The sequence below is a fragment of the Aotus nancymaae genome, unplaced genomic scaffold, assembly GCF_030222135.1.
Source record: "Aotus nancymaae isolate 86718 unplaced genomic scaffold, 86718_ANA_hifiasm-v0.15.2.pri h1tg000011l, whole genome shotgun sequence".
Taxonomy (NCBI): Eukaryota; Metazoa; Chordata; class Mammalia; order Primates; family Aotidae; genus Aotus; species Aotus nancymaae.
The window spans coordinates 71,287,721-71,306,392 of NW_026988422.1; the positions used below are offsets into that span (position 1 = coordinate 71,287,721).

The 18,672-nt window shown below is 37.2% G+C and overlaps 1 protein-coding gene across 7 annotated transcripts in view; it reads right to left on the reverse strand.

Moving 5' to 3' along the window:
• Positions 1-16,409: 16,409 nt before the first annotated feature.
• The window catches only part of GALC (galactosylceramidase), a 130,678-nt gene continuing 128,415 nt past the window's right edge, over positions 16,410-18,672 (reverse strand). For all 7 annotated transcript variants that reach the window (XM_064375113.1, XM_064375109.1, XM_064375110.1 and 4 more), the window contains one exon: positions 16,410-18,237. In XM_064375113.1, the coding sequence (XP_064231183.1) occupies positions 18,091-18,237 (147 nt within the window). In that variant the 3' untranslated portion in view covers positions 16,410-18,090. The remainder of the gene's footprint in view (positions 18,238-18,672) is intronic.

Below are 18,672 nucleotides of genomic sequence, written 5' to 3' on the forward strand. Positions count from 1 at the left end.
AACTTTAAAAAACAGTTCTAGTTCTTCACCATTAGCCATAATGGAATAACTCATGAAAATTACTGAAATATGATGTGTTACTATTTTACTGCTTATCTAGTGTATGTATTGACTTTTATCAAGTGCATTTGCCACATCTGTTGTTATCAACACTTTTTTCCCTCCTTTACCCATCAACATAGAGAGTTCCACTAGCAGATTTCCACTATTGATCCATCTTTGATTTGTTAAAATGAACCTCACTTGGCTGTGGTGCTATACTTCTATTCATCACTAGGTCGCTTTTGCTTGTACTTTATTTGGGATTTTTATATCAATATTCTCATAAAAGATTACATTGCATAGCTAATTAAGTGCCACTCTCACTTTCTATACTAATGTTATGCTTGCTTCATAAAGATAATTCAGAAGGTTCACTTTCTCTGTTCTAAAATATTTTTAAACTGCCCAACAGTCATCTGATCCTTAATAATTTAAATTTATGCAACTGGAAACTGTTGGCACCTGATTTTTTTTATGATAGCTGGCTCAATTTCTTCTGAAATAATTGGCCAGATTCATTTTTTCAGTTTTTGAGACCTTTTTATTAAAGCCTTTTGAAAGAAAAGCATTCATTTAGCCTAACTTTTCTATTTCTTGACAGATTATCTGCATTTGGATCTACTGATTACAGAAAAATTATAAAACTTTTCTAGTTCATACTTGTTGCATTTTTATTATTTCTTTCCTTATTTATTCATTGATTTTTAATTAAAAAGTCAAATAATTGCTATATACATCTCACTCTGTGCTTGTCATAGAAACTACCTTGCCTGTCCTCCTGACTTCACTCTAATACACAGCCTTTAATGGTAATTAGAAATGCCATCCAGTAGAAGCAAAAGCCCTAATGCTGATGACACAAGATGCAGAATGGGAGAAAAAGGCAAGCAAAAATAATGGTTTTGGGGCAGGGGCCTTGTTAGGCTGCAAGAATGGCTCTTAACTCTGACTACACATTAGCATCAGCTGGGGTGCTTCTAAAATAAATATGAATGCCTTGACCCTTCACCAAACCTATCAACTCAGACTCTTTAGTGGAACCCAGACATCAATATTTTAAGTCTCCTCAGATTATTCTAAGAAACATCCCGAGTTGAGAACAACTAGGTTCTGGCTATACAACAGGAGAGGAAAAAACAAAGCCTTTGGCAAAATATGGCCACAACCAGCCCACATCCACCATTCAAAGACCAGGGCCCTAAGCCATGCCAGGCCCACAGGCCTGCTTTGGCGAGTCTATTCCAGATAGAGGACTTGGATCTTTATGTAGGGGTCTAAGATACAGTCACATCATCATCACCTCCTAAGACAGGCTTCCAGCATTAGAAATATCTTAGGAAAAACAACAACAAGAAAAGCAAATAACAAAAACATGTACACAGAAATAGACAAGTTTTCTTTCAGTAGATGTAGAAAAGCAATGTCAGGGCCCAGAAACCACAGTAAGAAAGTTCCTGCAGCTCACTCTTCTCTCTGTTCTACACAGAGTCACCATTTCCTTTAAAAAAAAAAAAAGCATAGAACCACAAAAGTAAATCCTGGGATCCTGGGAGTAAGATTAAATGTCTCTCATCCATGATCCAGATTTGGTAACACTTCAGGACAGCATTTTCAAGTTTAATGCATGGTTCAAAAGAAAGTCTCTCAAACAAGATAGGGTGAAAACTTCATTGAATAACTTTTCTCCACTCAAATTTATCCCAGTCCTCCCAAAATACCCAAGAATCCTTCACTAACCTAACAGGTCAGCCTTTTCCTATCTTTTTCTTCCATTTTTTTGTTAAGCTAATTAACTTATCTTTGGTGCTGTATAACACATCAACTAGTCAGGCTTTTTAAATTCCTCATAATTAATCTAAGAGTAGTTTTGTTTCATATGATAATCAACCGAAAACCTCCAGCTTCCCTAGTAATTTAGGATGGAGTCAGACAGACTAGCCCAAGTCCCAACACTCACTCTGTTTTTATCTATGGGCACATTTTCAAATTTTAGTTTCAAATATTATCTGCCTCATGGGGTTGTTACAAGGATGAAATGAGATCACTCATGAAAAGTACTTAACATACCACGTCTGCCACCTCATAAACACTACATCTACTCAATCAACAGCTATTTATTTGTTGTATTATGTATTAGGCATCAAGGGCTATGTTAGGCACTACAGATACAGTGGCGCGTGAAATCAAACTTGATCCCTGCTTTCGTGGAGCTTATAAACTAATTCTCAATAAATTCCCACTGTTATTATTTCAAGATGCTAACAATGGGAACAAAGCATTCACTGCTAAAAAATACAGTTTCAGTGGTACACCAAGAATTTGCAAACCTTCACTTGAGCATGCTGATTCCCAAATGGCAGGTATTTGTACAGTGAAGTTTCATGGGAAGAAACAATGCAGCACTGAAGGGCTGGATAACTTTCTTTGATTAAACTTGAAATAACAGAGCCTACGAGTGTGTAGACGCAGCCTAAGATGACCATCTTTATGCTCTCAGGAAGTCTTTTCCACTTCAGCCACTTTATCTCTCTGGGCTTTAGCTTCTCTTCTGCAAAATGAAGTAGCTGTGCCCAATTAGTTCTAAGATCTCTGCCAGCTGTAACACTTAATAATTTAAATTGTGTGGTTTTTGCTTGTTCCCTAAAAGCTATGATAATTCAGGTCTGCCAGCTTTAGTATACTAATATTGACAACAACTAGGCAAAATGCTTGTCCACCGATTGAGATTTTAAATAACAGTAACAAAAAACAGCACCCTATGGTGGAGGCTGCTAGTTGCCTATCCCAACATCTACCTTCCTCTTCCTCCTTAGTAACTGAACCCAAATTTTATTTGAAGTGTTGATGTGCTCAGCTGGAAGGCCATATTTCTCAGCCTCCCACGTGACTTTCTGGCTAGAATTCTAATAAGTTCTGGTCAATGACATATAAATTGGTCTTTCCCAGCAAGTCTCCTTAAATGAGAAGGGTCAAGTCCTTTTCCCCTAATGAGCAGCAATTTTAAAAATAAACATGTTGAAAGTAAAATGCTACTGAAACACGCAAAAGAAATTTTCAATAGTCAGTATCTGTTTTAAAAACTTAGTTAAATATCACTATAATCCAGCAAGCCATAAGCATCTTCTTTAGACAACTAAATTAATAGATCTTTACACCTTTTACACTGCTAGGGAAAAAAAAGGAGTCATCACAGTTAGACTAAGTTTTTTATTCACCATTCATTCAAAAAATAATTATGATCATTGAAGATTTCCCAAGCTTCTACCCTCTACAAAAACAGCCAAAAATTCCTGTCCTCTAAGATAGTTATATTTTTATTGGAAAATATAATGCAGTACTCCAAATAGATTTTACCTTTCATTTAAGAATTTCAAGATGTATCTGTAGTAGTCAGGGTTCTAGGATAAAGGCATCTGTAGTAGTCAGGGTTTGCCAGAGAAAACAGAACCAAGAGGTTGTGGGGGGGGTGTGTGTGTGTGTGTGTGTGTGTGTGTGTGTGTGTGTGTGTGTGTTTAGAGAGGGAAAGAGAGATTTACTTTAAGAAATTGGCTCAGAAATATAAAGGCATAGTGATATGGTTTGGCTCTGTCCCCACCCAAATCTCATCTTGAACTATAGCTCCCATAATTCCCACTTCATGGGAGGGACCTGGTGGAAGGTAGTAGAATCAAGGGGTGGATGTTTCCCATGCTGCTCTCATGATAGTGAATAAGTCTCATGAGGTCTAATGGTTTTATAAATGGGAGTTCCCCTGCACATGCTGTCTTGCCTGCCGCCATGTAAGACATGACTTTGCTTCAGCTTCACCTTCCGCCATGATTGTGAGGCCTCCCCAGCCACACAGAACTGTGAGTCAATCAAACCTCTTTCCTTTGTAAATTACCCAGTCTCGGGTATGTCTTTATTAGCAGCATGAAAACAGACTAATGCATGCAGCAAATCCAAAATCTACAGGGTAGGCCAGCAGGCTGGACACCAAGTTGCAGTCCAAGTCCAAAAACTACCTGCTTACAGAATTCCTTTTTCTATTATAGCCTCCAACTTATTGGATGAGGTCCACCCACAGTATGAAGGGTAATCTGGTTTACCCAAAGTCTACTGATTTAAATATTCATCTTAAAAAAACACCTTCACAGAAATATCTAAAATGAGATTTGTCCAAATATCTGACTAAGGCTTAGGCAAGTTGACACAAAAAATTAACCATCACATCATCTTAGTTTTATTTGCAAACCTTAATTACTTGCAAAGATAATCACAAACTAGGTAAGAGGAAAGACACTTCCGGAGAGTATGTGGCCTAGACCTACAAGAGGGAAAGAAGACTGTCTCAGTCAGTTTTATGTTACCACACAGGAATATGTGAGGCTGGATAATTTAGAAAGAAAAGAGATTTATTTGGCCCATGGTTCTGCAGGCTGTACAAGAAGCATGGCACAGTCATCTGCTCTGCTTCTAGTAAGGGCTTTCATGATGTGTCAAAACATGGTGGAGAAGGTTCAAGGGGAAGCGTGTACATGTGAAGAGAGACCAAACCTGACTTTATAAAACCCCAAATGAATCTATTTCCTGGGAACCATCCAGTCTCACATGAGCAAGAACTCACTCACTACGGCAAGAACAGCACTAAGCCACTCCTGAGGGATCCCCCGTCATGAACCAAATACGTCCCATGAGGCCTCACCTCCCAACACCACCACAATGGGGGTCAAATGTCAACATATGCTTTGGTGAAGACAAACAAATCATACCCAAACTATAGCAAGGGCTTCACCTGAGAAACTGACGTTCAACTCACTCAGTCTTGCAGTAAATTTTCAAATTATTCTGGGATTGTTACTAGTTCCACCTAAGGAGTAGTCAAGCATATAGCTAGTCTCAAGAGTCATTAGAAACAGGCAGGTGAGGAGAGACTCTTAGAGACCTCCCATTTACAAAAATCCCGACCATATTCCCACCCCCATCAGATAGTATCATAAACAACTAAGAACCTTTGTGAGCCTTCGGGGCCAGAAACTGTGCAATGCTACCCAGGAGGATGCTACTGGGATCCCCACACTGAAATGTCTTCTATACACCAGTAAATTATTATTTACCTATATTAAATGAACTTGTATCCTCTCCCTGTGTCTAGTCGGTTTTCTAATTGAGTGGCGGACAGCCCGTTTTTCAAATAGAGTAGTAAATGCATTGTAATGAAATCAGAGATGCCAAAGCCTATGCTGATTTCCAAAGGACCAGGGACCACCTCACATACAAAATTTTTAACACAGTCTTAAATACTACCCATATTGTGTTAAATATATACCACACAATGCAAAATCATTACTTAGTGCAATCTGTTAAACAGATGCAGAAAGGAATAAACTGTCTCTTCAATATAATTTTCAAATCACTTAATCCTGTATTTCTCTCCCCCAGTGAATGTGAAAACTATAAATATCCTGGTGGAACAAAATCACTGTAAATATCTTGTCCAACAATCACTCACAATCCCTCAAAGTATCTGCATTTTTCCTAGTTGAATAGCAATTATCAATTCTATGGTGCATCAAGTTCAGTTTTACTGGAGACGGAAGGAAGAAGATGGAGGAGGTGACAGGAGGAGGAAGAGTAAGAGGAAGAGTGGGAGGAAACATTTTAGAACAATTTCAAATTATCTATGGGCTTAAATTAAACAGAAGAGCTGTTTTCAGTACAATATGATCAAACTATAATACTTCTGACAAAATAAACCAGGTTTTATTTCAAGTGAATGTAAAATACTAACAAAACACAAGAAAAATCAGTATGAGGAAAAAATCTACCTATGAGCAAAGACTGTAGAACACTATGATCTCTAAATCATGCCTTCATGAATTGGTGTGGTGTAAATCACATCACAATGCTTGGAGCTTCGCCCCCCACCCCCGTAGTTTAAAATACTACCAATAGACCTGTGAGAATAATAAAAGATGGCGCTTTTTAAGCAGGCCACATACGTAGAGGAATGGAATCTGCCATAAAGCACATGTATATGTGTGTGTGTGTGTGTGTGTGTGTGTGTATATATATATATATATATATATATATATATATATATAAAATGATCTTAAATCCATTTGCAAATTAATTTCATTTGATGAAGCCAGTTGGCCAGTGTGTAAACATACAAGGTACTGTCTGGTCATTTTTCAGTATGGGAAACAATAGGTGGCAAATCTCACAATTTAAGAAAAAAAAAAAAAAAAAAAAAAACACCTCTTCTGGTAAGCAACTCTAGCCTAGTTAAATATTTGAATTAAATTTAAAAAATGCAAATATATAAATCAGCATTACAGAGTAAGAGCTGGAAGATGTCTCAGTGATTATCCAGCCTAACTTCGTTTTAGAGAAAGAGCAGCTTCAGTGATTCAACCAAAGTCAGATAAATAAGCAGCTGGTCTGGCATTCAATCTTAGTGTCAGATCTTAGGACTCAAGTTCAGTACTTTCCCATGGTTTTTTTCCAGGTGTTGTTCTTGGTGTGTAAAGTAACTCTGGCCACTTACACAGTGGTTTCATTTAGAGGCTCTGATGGGTCTACTTGATTAATACACTTCAGGGTTACTCGTAGCCATCTACCAGTACAGCCTGTCAAATCAAACCTGATCAAAAATCAAGTCCTTGATGACCACCTATTGACACATGTGCAGCAACACAGAGAATGTAGAAGTATGAGACATTCTTTATATGCAAATAGTTCAAAGCTACTTCAGAGTAAGCTACCAGCTGAAATGGCATCTAAATCGTAATGAAGAATATGTGGTGCAAATCACAGATGCTCCTCGACTTACCATGGGACTATATCCAGATAAATCCATCGTAAACTGAAATATCAAGTCGAAAATGCATTTAATACACCTAACCTACTGAATGAACATCATAGCTTAGCCTAGCCTATCTTAAGTGTGCTAAGAATAGTTATATTAGCCTGTAGTTGGGCAAAATCATTTCAAAAAACACAGGCAACACAGTACACTATAGAGTATCTGTTGTTTACCCTCAGGATCACATGGCTGATAGGAGATACCGCTTGCTGTCACTGCCCAGTGTCAGGAAAGAGTATTATACCACATATCATTAGCCCAGGATAGGTCAAAATTTGAAGTGTGGTTTCTACAAATGTGTATCAAGTTGAGGACTATCTGTCTTAGTGTCAAAATATTTCAGAAAATGACACCGTCTCTACAAAAAAAATAAAAAATTAGCCAGGCATGGTGGCACATGCATGTAATTCCTAGCTACTCAAGAGGCTGATGCACGATAACTGCTTGAGCCTAGGGGTTAGAGGCTGCAGTGAGCTATGACGGTGCCATTTTATTCCAGCCTAGGTGATAGAGTGAGGCCCTGTCTCTACCAAAAAAAAAAAAAGAAAGAAAGAAAGAAAAGAAAAGAAAAGAAAATCAAAAAAGGCTCATGATGGCCCAATATTCAAGTAAATGGAGAGTTCCATTTCCAGCCTTGAGAGAAAAAAACTAAAACTGGACCAGTCTTCCCACTGCTGTAAACAACACTTTCAGAGAATAGACAGCAGGAAGCCCAGTACTGTGATCCCTGAAAACAGTGAAATAAATGAGGTGAATTTTGTGACTCACCCATTTCTGTCTAGAGTCACTTGCCAGATTCCACTGCAGGGAGGAGAAATACAGAGTATATGGGTCTTGTGGAGCTGTGGAGATACAGATCAGAGTTCAAGGAGGCTGCAGCACCTGAAATTTGCAGTGCACAGTATCTGAGAGAACGGTGCTATGCAGAAAAAGAGGTTCAGAAATCTCAGAGGGGGTCTATTTGTGTCTTTAGCTTTAAACTAGGTTAAACATTAACAGTGTAAAAGTCCTTGGGCCAGACAAAGAATAACCAGGAAAGTGTTAGCTCAACAACTGTCAAAATTATCACAGGGCTAGAAGATATTTAAGATGTGAACAAATATAGTGGAGAGAACTCATTCAACTCCCTGGGAATTCCACGTCTTAATAACAGGGCTAGACTAGAGCTAGAATGCCCCAGGAGAATCAACCTCTCAGATTGAAACTGAACAGGGAAATAGAATACATAAAATTGTCTTTGGAGATCTTAACTCTTCTCACTCAGTAATTAACAGTAAACATAGAGAGAAAATGAGTAAGTCATAGACATCAACACGATCAACTAACATGACCTAATTAATATTTGTAAAACATTACAGCCAATCACTGCAGAAGGCAAATTATTTTTAAGGGTACACTGACTAAGATAAATTGGGTCATAAAACAAGTCTAAATACATTTAAGATAGTTGAAATAAAAAACAACATATTTTCTAATCACAACAGAATTGAGGTTAAATATCAATGACAAAAAGTTATCTGGAAAATCTTCAAATATTTAGAAATTAAACATCAAACTTCTATAATATTTAGCACAAAAGTCAAATAATTACAAGATAACTTAGAAAACACTCTGAACTCAGTGAAAATAAAAACATGGATGCTAAAATATGTGAGATGCAACTAAATCAGTGCTTAAATTTTAGTGTTAAATGCTTACATATTTAAAAAATGATGATCCAAAATAAAAGATCTAAGCTTGCATCTTAAGAATCTAGAATAAGAGTAAATTTAATCTGAAAGTAGACAAAATAACAATGGTACAAGCAGCAATCAAGTGAAACAGAAAAAAAAAGGCAACAGAAACAAATCTAAGAAATTTAAAACTGGTTATTTGAAAGATAAATAAAATTAACAAAATACTAACTAGACCAATAAAGATAAAAAGAAAGCACAAATTGGCTATATCAGGAATGTCTTATGGATGTTAAAATAAGGGAATATATTAAACAATGTTATGGCAATAAATTAGACAATTTAGACAAAGCTGACAAATTCCTTAAAAGACAAATTGTGAAAACTGACATGAGAAATGGAAAAACTGGCTGGGCATGGTGGCTCATGCCTGCAATCCCAACACTTTGGGAGGCTGAGGCAGGCAGATCACGAGGTCAAGAGATAGAGACCATCCTGGCCAACATGGTAAAACCCCATCTCTACTAATAATATAAAAATTACCTGAGCATGGTAGGGTGCGCCTGTAGTCCCAGCTACTCAGAAGGCTGAGGCAGGAGAATCACTTGAACCCAAAAGGCAGGGGTTGCAGTGAGCCGAGATTCTGCCACTGCATTCCAACCTGGCGACAGGGCGAGACTCCATCTCAAAAAAAAAAAAAAAAAAAAAAAAAAAGTGAAATAGAAAAATTGGAATAGCCCTGTGTCTGTTAAAGCTTCTCAGCCCTGAACCTACTCTTGTTTGACCTGCTTTATGATATGGGAGCTGGGTTCTGCCAACATTTCTCCTGTGACAGATGGCATACTTATCACTGGAGGTTACTAAAGGGACACTGCAGGAGAAAGGAGCTTATCTTCTCTGACCCAGTATGCTTTTTCCTTCTTGCTTCTGCAGCATGTGGCTACTAGCAAGCAGCATTTGGGACACCCAGTGAAGCACCTCATCCAGTAGGAGCTGGAACAACCAGTGGCACTTACTCTGCAGGGATTTTCACCAATAACCCTGCAGGTGGTTTCCCAGCAAGTTTCACCAGCACAGCAAAGGGTAGCTTCCTAATGAGTGGAGATGGAGGGGCTCAGTGAGGGGATGGGGGCTCAATGGCGGATGGTGGCTTAGTGAGGGGATGGGGGCTCCGTCTGACACATCCTCCAGAAGACAGTTTCCCACTTGCCAGCCCCAGCACACACCATCTCAGCAAACTCTAGGCCATTCCAGGGTCACAATATATCAACATTATATTATCTGCAGTGAGATCTGAGCCTCAGCCATGTAAGGAGGATCTCTTCTGAGTTTGTTCCCCCCATGAGTACTTTGCCCCAGCCTAGGAAGTGGCTGGTCTCTACATTTGCTCTTCCTGTATTCTTGGAGCTCTCTCTAGTCACTAATCTCATTACTAGTCACTAATCTCATTACTAGTTAATAATACTGTACATTAGATTGATCCGGGCATGGTTTCTGTCTCCTGACTGGACCTTGACTGATATAACTGATGAATTTTAAGATTTAAGAACCTCCCAAAGTTTCAGAGAATAAAGGAGGCAGCATTTCCAAATTGAATTTATGAGGTATCACCCTGCCACCAAAACCAGATAAAGACATTAGGAGAAAATAAAACTAGATAAATATTCCACAGGAACACAGACACAAACACTTTTAGCCAAATATTGGCAGATTGAATTCACTAATTTATAAACAGGGTAATAAACCCCACTTGGTCATGACATATCTCAGGAATGCAAAGTTGCTTTAATATTTGAAAATCAAACAATGTGATACGTCACATTAACAGAATAAAGAAGAATGACGGTATAATTATCTCATTAGATGTAGAAAAAGCATTTAAAAAATTCAGTACTCATTCATAAGCAAGCTGGAAATAGAAAAAAAAAATTCTTTAAAGGGAATCTAAAAAAGAAAAAAAAATAGAGAAAACTCTAGAACTAATTTCACACTTAATGGTGAAAGTGACTTTTCCCAAGATAAAGAACAAGGCGGATACATCTGCTGTTACTAATTCTTAATATTGTACCTGAAGTCCTGGTCAGTGCAAAAAGGCAACAAAAACATCAGAAATACAGCAGAAATATTGAAAAGCAGCAGAATTGTCTATATTCACAAATGACATAATTATATATGTAGAAAATTCTAAAGAATTTACCCCAAAAAAGCTAAACTAATAAGCGAATTTAGCAAGGCAGCAGGACTGCAGGTCACTATAAAAAAATTAACTGAGAATTTGCTGAGAATCATGGTTTCCAGGTTCATCCATGTCCCTACAAAGGACACGAACTCATCGTTTTTGATGGCTGCATAGTATTCCATGGTGTATATGTGCCACATTTTCCCTGTCCAGTCGATCATCGATGGGCATTTGAGTTGGTTCCAGGTCTTTGCTATTGTAAACTGTGCTGCAATGAACATTCATGTGCATGTGTCCTTAGAGTAGAACGATTTATAATCTTTTGAATATATACCCAGTAATGGGATTGCTGGATCAAACAGAATTTCTATTTCTAGGTCCTTAAGGAATCACCACACTGTCTTGAACTAATTTACTCTCCCACCAACAGTATAACAGTGTTCCTATTTCTCCACATCCTCTCCAGCATCTGTTGTCTCCAAATTTTTTAATGATCGCCATTCTAACTGGTGTGAGATGGTATCTCAATGTAGTTTTGATTTGCATTTCTCTAATGACCAGTGATGATGAGCATTTTTTCATGTTTGTTGGCCTCATGTATGTCTTCTTTTGTAAAGTGTCTGTTCATATCCTTTGCCCACTTTTGAATGGGCTTGTTTTCTTCTTGTAAATCTGTTTTAGTTCTTTGCAAATTCTGGATATCAGTCCTTTGTCAGATGGGTAAACTGCAAAAATTTTTTCCCATTCTGTTGGTTGCTGATTCACTCTAATGACTGTTTGTTTTGCTGTGCAGAAGCTGTGGAGTTTGATTAGGTCCCATTTGTCTATTTTGGCTTTTGTTGCCAATGCTTTCGGTGTTTTAGTCATGAAGTCCTTGCCTATGCCTATGTCCTGAATGGTTTTGCCTAGATTTTCTTCTAGGGTTTTTATGGTGTTAGGTATTATGTTTAAGTCTTTAATCCATCTGGAGTTAATTTTAGTGTAAGGTGTCAGGAAGGGGTCCAGTTTCTGCTTTCTGCACATGGCTAGCCAGTTTTCGCAACACCATTTATTAAACAGGAAATCCTTTCCCCCATTGCTTGTTTTTGTCAGGTTTGTCAAAGATCGGATGGTTGTAGATAAGCTGTGTTACCTCCGAGGCCTCTGTTCTGTTCCATTGGTCTATATCTCTGTTTTGGTACTAGTACCATGCTGTTTTGATTACTGTAGCCTTGTAGTATAGTTTGAAGTCAGGTGGTGTGATGCCTCCCGCTTTGTTCTTTTTGCTTTGAATTGACTTGGCTATGCGGGCTGTCTATTGGTTCCATATGAAGTTTAAGGTGGTTTTTTCCAGTTCTGTGAATAAGGTCTTTGGTAGCTTGATGGGGATAGCGTTGAATCTGTAAATTACTTTGGGCAGTATGGCCATTTTCACGATATTGATTCTTCCTAACCATGAACATGGAATATTTCTCCATCTGTTTGTCTCCTATTTCGTCGAGCAGTGGTTTGTACTTCTCCTTGAAGAGGACTTTTACGCTCCTTGTTAGTTGTATTCCTAGGTATTTTATTCTCTTTGTAGCAATTGTGAATGGCAGTTCGTTCTTGATTTGGTTCTCTTTAAGTCTGTTACTGGTGTATAGGAATGCTTGTGATTTTTGCACACTGATTTTACATCCTGAGACTTTGCTGAAGTTGCTTATCAGTTTCAGATTTCTATGTATGAGTAACAAATAATAAATGCCATTTACAACAGCATCAAAAATGTAAAATATTTAAGGATAAATTTAATTTAAAAATATGTTGAAGATTTGTATGCTGAAAACTACAGAAACTGCTGAGAGAAATTACAGACTTAATACTTCAAAAGGTGTAACTGCTCCTCAACAAATGCCAAAGAACTGAAATAATAGTCTCTCAGACCACAGAGCAATCACATTAGAACTCAGGATTTAGAAACTCACTCAAAACCACACAATTACATGGAAACTGAACAACCTACTCCTGAATGACTCCTAGGCAAATAACTTAATTAAGGCAGAAATCACGTTCTTTGAAACCAATGAGAACAAAGAGAACATACCAGAATCTCTGGGACACAGCTAAAGCAATGTTAAGAGAAAAATTCACAGCACTAAATGCCCACATCAGAAAGCAGGGAAGTTCTCAAATCAACACCCTAACATCACAATTAAAAGAGCTGAAGAAGCAAGAGCAAATGAATCCAAAAACTAGCAGAAGACAAAAAATAAGATCAGAGAAGAATTGAAGGAGACAGAGATATGAAAAACCCGCAAAAAAAATCAATGAATACAGGAGCTAGTTTTTTGAAAAAAAATAACAAAGTAGATAGACCACTACCTAGACTAATAAAGAAAAGAAGAACCAAATAGACACAATAAAAAGTGATAAAGGAGATATCACCACTGACCCCACAGAAATACAAACTACCATTACAGAATACTATAAACATTTCTATGTAAATAAACTAGAAAATCTAGAATAAATGGATAAATTCCTGGACACATATACCCACCCAAGACTAAACTAGGAAGAAATTGAATCCCTGAATAGACCAATAACAAGTTCTGAAATTGAGGCAGTAATTAATAGCCTCCCAACCAAAAAAAGCCCAGGACCAAATTCTACCAGAGGTACAAAGAGGAGCTGGTACCATTCCTTCTGAAACTATTCCAAACAATTGAAAAGGAGGGACTCCTCCCTAACTCACTGTATGAAGCCAGCATCATTCTGATACCAAAACTGCTCAATAAAGTACTGACAAACTGAATCCAGCAGCACATCAAAAAACTTATCCACCATGATCAAGTCTGCTTCATCCCTGGGAAGTCAGGCTGGTTCAACGTATGCAAATCAATAAACATAATCCATCGCATAAACAGAACTAAAGACAAAAACTACATGATTATCTCAATAGATTCAGAAAAGGCCTTTGATAAAATTCAACATCGCTTCATGTTAAAAACTCTCAATAAACAAGGTATTGATGGAACATATCTCAAAATAAGTAGAGCTATTTATGAAAAACCCACACCCAATATCATGTTGAATGGGAAAAAGCTGGAAACATTCCCTTTGAAAGCCGGCACAAGGCAAGGATACCTTCTCTCAGCACTCCCATTCAACATACTATTGGAAGTTCTGGCCAGGGCAATCAGGCAAGAAAAATAAAGCATATTCAAATAGGAGGAGAGGAAGTCAAATTGTCTCTGTTTGCAGATGACATGATTCTATATTTAGAAAACCCCATCAACTCAGCCCCAAAATTCCTTAAGCTAATAAGCAATTTCAGCGAAGTCTCAGGAGACAAAATCAATGTGCAAAAATCATAAGCATTGCTTTACACCAATAATAAACAAGCAAAGAACCAAATCATGAATGAACTCCCATTCACAATCACTACAAAGAGAATAAAATACCTATGAATACAGCTAACAGGGGATGTGAAGGACCTCTTCAAGGACAACTAAAAACCACTGCTCAAGGATATAAGCAAGGACACAAACAAACAGAAAAACATTCACCCTCATGAATAGGAAGAATCAACATTGTGAAAATGGCCATACTGCCCAAAGTAGTTTATAGATTCAATGCTATTCCCATCAAACTACCATTGGCATCCTTCACAGAATTAGAAAAAAACTGCTTTAAATTTCATATGAAATCAAAGAAGACCCCATATGGCCAAGACAATCCTAAGTAGAAAAAACAAAGCTGAAGGCATCATGCGACCTGACTTCAAACTATACTACAAGGCTACAGTAACCAAAACATCATGGTACTGGTACCAAAATAGATGTATTGATCAATGGAACAGAACAGAGACCTCATATCTCCAGAGGTCTACAGATCTACAGAGACCACACACCTACAACCATCTGATCTTCGACAAACCTGACAAAAACAAGCTGTGGGGAAAAGATCTCTCCTATTCAATCAATGGTACTGGGAAAACTGGCTAGCCACATTCAGAAAACTGAAACTGGACTCATTCCTTATACCTTATAAAAAAATTAACTCAAAATGGATTAAAGACTTAAATATAAAACCCAAAACCATGAAAATCCTAGAAGAAAAACTAGGCAATACCATCGTGGACCTAGGCGTTGGCAAAGACTTCATGACAAAAACTCCAAAAGCAATTGCAACAGAAGCCAAAATTGACAAATTGAATCTAAATATCTTCTGCACAGCAAAAGAAACTATCATCACAGTGAACAGGTAACCTACAGGATGGGAGAACATTTTTGTTGTCTACACATCTGACAAAGGACTAATATCTGGAATTTACAAGGAACTTAAACAAATTTACAAGAAAGAAACAACTTCATCAAAAAATGGGCAAAGGATATGAACAGACACTTCTCAAAAGAAGACCTTTACACAGCCAATAAACACATGAAAAAAAGCTCAACAACACTGATCATTAGAGAAATGCAAATCTCATGCCAGTCAGAATGGTGATTATTAAAATGTCAAGAAATAATAGATGCAGGCAAGGCTGTGGAGAAATAGGAATGCTTTTACACTGTTAGTGGAAATGTAAATTAGTTCAACCATTATGGAAGACAGTGTGGCAATTCCTCAAGGATCTAGAACCAGAAATACCATTTGACCCAGCAATCCCATTACTGGGTATATACCCAAAGGAATATAAATCTTTCTACTATAAAGACACATGCACACATATATTTATTGCAGCACCATTTACAAAACAAAGTTATGGAACCAACCCAAATGTTCATCAACAATAGACTGGATAAAGAAAACGTGATACATATACTCCATGGAATACTATACAACCATAAAAAGGAACGAGATCATGTCCTTTGCAGGGACATGGATGAAGCTGGAAGCTATCATCCTCAGCAAACTAACACAGGAAGAGAAAATCAAACACTGCATGTTCTCATAAGTGGGAGCTCAACAATCAGAACACATGGACACAGGGAGGGGAACAACACATACTAGGGACTGTTGGGGTTGGTGAGCGAAGGGAGGGAACTTAGAGGACAGGTCAATAGGTGCAGCAAACCACCATGGCACGTATATAGCTATGGAACAAACCTGCACCTTCTGTACTTGTATTCTGGAACTTAAAGCAAAATTTTTTTAAAAAGGTATAACTTTTAAAAAGGATTTGAAGGGTCCATATTAGTCAGATATCAGTTCTTCCCAGATTTATCTATAATTTAAATGTATTAACAATGAAAATTCCATCAGGCTCTTGGCAGAAATAGAGAAAATAATTTTCAAAACATTTTTTAAAAACATGTATCTGGAGTATGTAAAGAGTTCTTACAACTCAATGGAAAAGACAACAGAATTTTTTAGATGAGCAAAAGATTTGAGTAGATATTGCATAAAACTAACTATATAAATGTCCATTAAGTCCATGACAAGACGTCTGCTCAACAGCTTTAGTCATCAGAGAAATGTATATACCATACACCCACAATTAAGAGTTAAAATCAAAAAGAATGACAACATGAAGCACTGACAAGAATGCAGAGTAACTTGAACTCTTAAACATTTGATGGAAGTGTAAAACCACACACTTTGGAAAACAGTTTGGTAGTTTCTTATAAACCTATAATTAACATAAGACCTAGAAATTTCACTCCTCAGTATTCATCCAGAAGAAATACAATTATATTTCACACAAAGATTGAAAATTTAGACAGTTTTATTTGTAATAGTGGAAACTTGGGAGAGGAAACATTGTGGTATATTCATACAATGGAAAACTCTTTTGAAATAAGAAGGAACAAACCACTGACATACACAACATGGACAAATCTCAAAAGCATTATGCTGATGGAAAGAAACCATTCACAAGAATACACAGTATATGATGCCACTTTCCTGATGTTCTGGAACAAAGAAAACTAACCTATAGTGATAGAATTTGTATCAATGGCTGCTTGTGATTGGGAGTGAAAGGAATTGATGGAACAGGTATACAAGAGAATTTTCTGAGGTGATGGAAATATTCTGAAGCTTGATTGGAATATTGGTTATATGGGTTCATCTATTTATCAAAACTCACTGAATTGTATACTCAAAGTAGGAACATTTTATTGTAAATAAATTATGCCTCTATAATGTTAGTTTTAAAAAATTATTAGATACATTAGCTGGAAATAACTTAGACTTGGTTTTAACCAAAAAATTTTCTCTGTAATCTTATTTATTCTAGTAATTAGCTTCTTGTCTTCAAAGCAATGCAAAACTTCATTGTAGCTAAGCCCATGTTAGACTCTTACGTAGAATTCATTCAATGAGTAATTCTCATAAATAACTCTAGATTTACTTTACCCACATGAATAACTTATTTGCTACTTAGAGCCACATTAGTGCTTAGTATAAATCATACTACATTATAAACATGCTCACATATATTTAAATATAAACACATTTGGACTTTAAACAGTAATTACATTCTAGGAGATGATCTAGTTCTGTGAGTTAGCAAATGGCTAGGTACTCCTCTCCTTCCACAACTAAGTAGAAAAAAGCATTCGACAGCTATCTGAGTCTGCTACCAGTGCTACATGTAAGGACAGACCACAGCACAATGAGATGAGGCAGAGGAAGCGGCTCCAAGAGCATTGGCTAGATCAGGTTTTCTTCCTTCTTCCAGTCACCTCAAAAAACATTCACAGAGAGTTATAATGGTTACAAGACCAAAACTTGGAATCAAAAGAATCAGATAATGCAAATAACCCAATTAATCTGCTAATCTCTATTACTGCAGAAATAGTGTTAGAAGTAGTTTACTAATGAGGCATTTTTTAAATCATCCCACTCATCCTATCCTGCATTTCAAAAATATCATCTTAAAAAGGAAAATAAAAAATACTTTTTAGAGCATAAAGCATAACAGGTTGAAGTGGTTTTCATAAAGCTGCTTCCAGTGTTCTTCAGCTTTCTATTATGGCAGCATCATCTTGTAATGAAGACATTAGCTCACTTGGACACATGGTCAGCATCCATAAATATATCTCAGTGATGATCAAGTTGCTGCCATCTGCCTAATCATTTGCAAATAAGATGAAGAGAGCAACCTGAGTGTTAGCAGCAAGGCTTCAAGGTCTATACTACTCAAGCCACTCACAAGGATAGAACCAATGCACAGCTTGTATGTTGGGGAACACACCAGGTAATGTTAAAGATTCACCAGTTTTCCCCTTGGAATTATTAAAAATACATTTCTCTCCCCATTTACTCTTCATCATTTTTAGCCTTAAAAGGCTCAAAAACTGTTCCATTGAAACAAGAATTGGCTCTGAACCAAAACCAAAAAGAAGGAAAGAAAATCCAGAGTATTCTACGATGCCCTATAAGTATTAGCAAGTGGCTTCCACATGAAAGTTGTCAAACTGTGCAAATTCAAAGGAGTGAGTTCCAATTGCAGCCCAGCCATTCTTCGGAAAATTCACAGGGATGTCTGTCCACAGAGACTTGTCATTCAGCATGCCAGAGGCGAAACCACCCTAGAGTAGAGAGAAACACATTCCCTGAAACCATATGAAAACAGTGCTCTGAAGTCTGTTTCTTGATAATGTATGGCCCACTACTTAGTGGAGTAAATGTACTTCTCACTCAAGACTTACCACAGCAAAACGCAACTCCACAAGTTTGCGCAAAAGTTTAAAATACAAAATAAAATTCTGGGAAGAAATTCTTACCTACCTACTTAAATTGTTCCCAATGTACAAGGAATACCTCAATATTTCCTGTGCTCCACCAAAATGTAAAACCAACAAAATTGCAAAACTTTTCATGATTATAAAGTTTTAGACAAAAACTCATTAAAATAAAAAAAATGTTATTTATAAGTAGTCACATGTACATGTGTTGTGGCTAACAGCCACCAGCTCTCCAGATCTGACTGCGCTGGTGCCAAAACATCTGCTTCTACCACACTG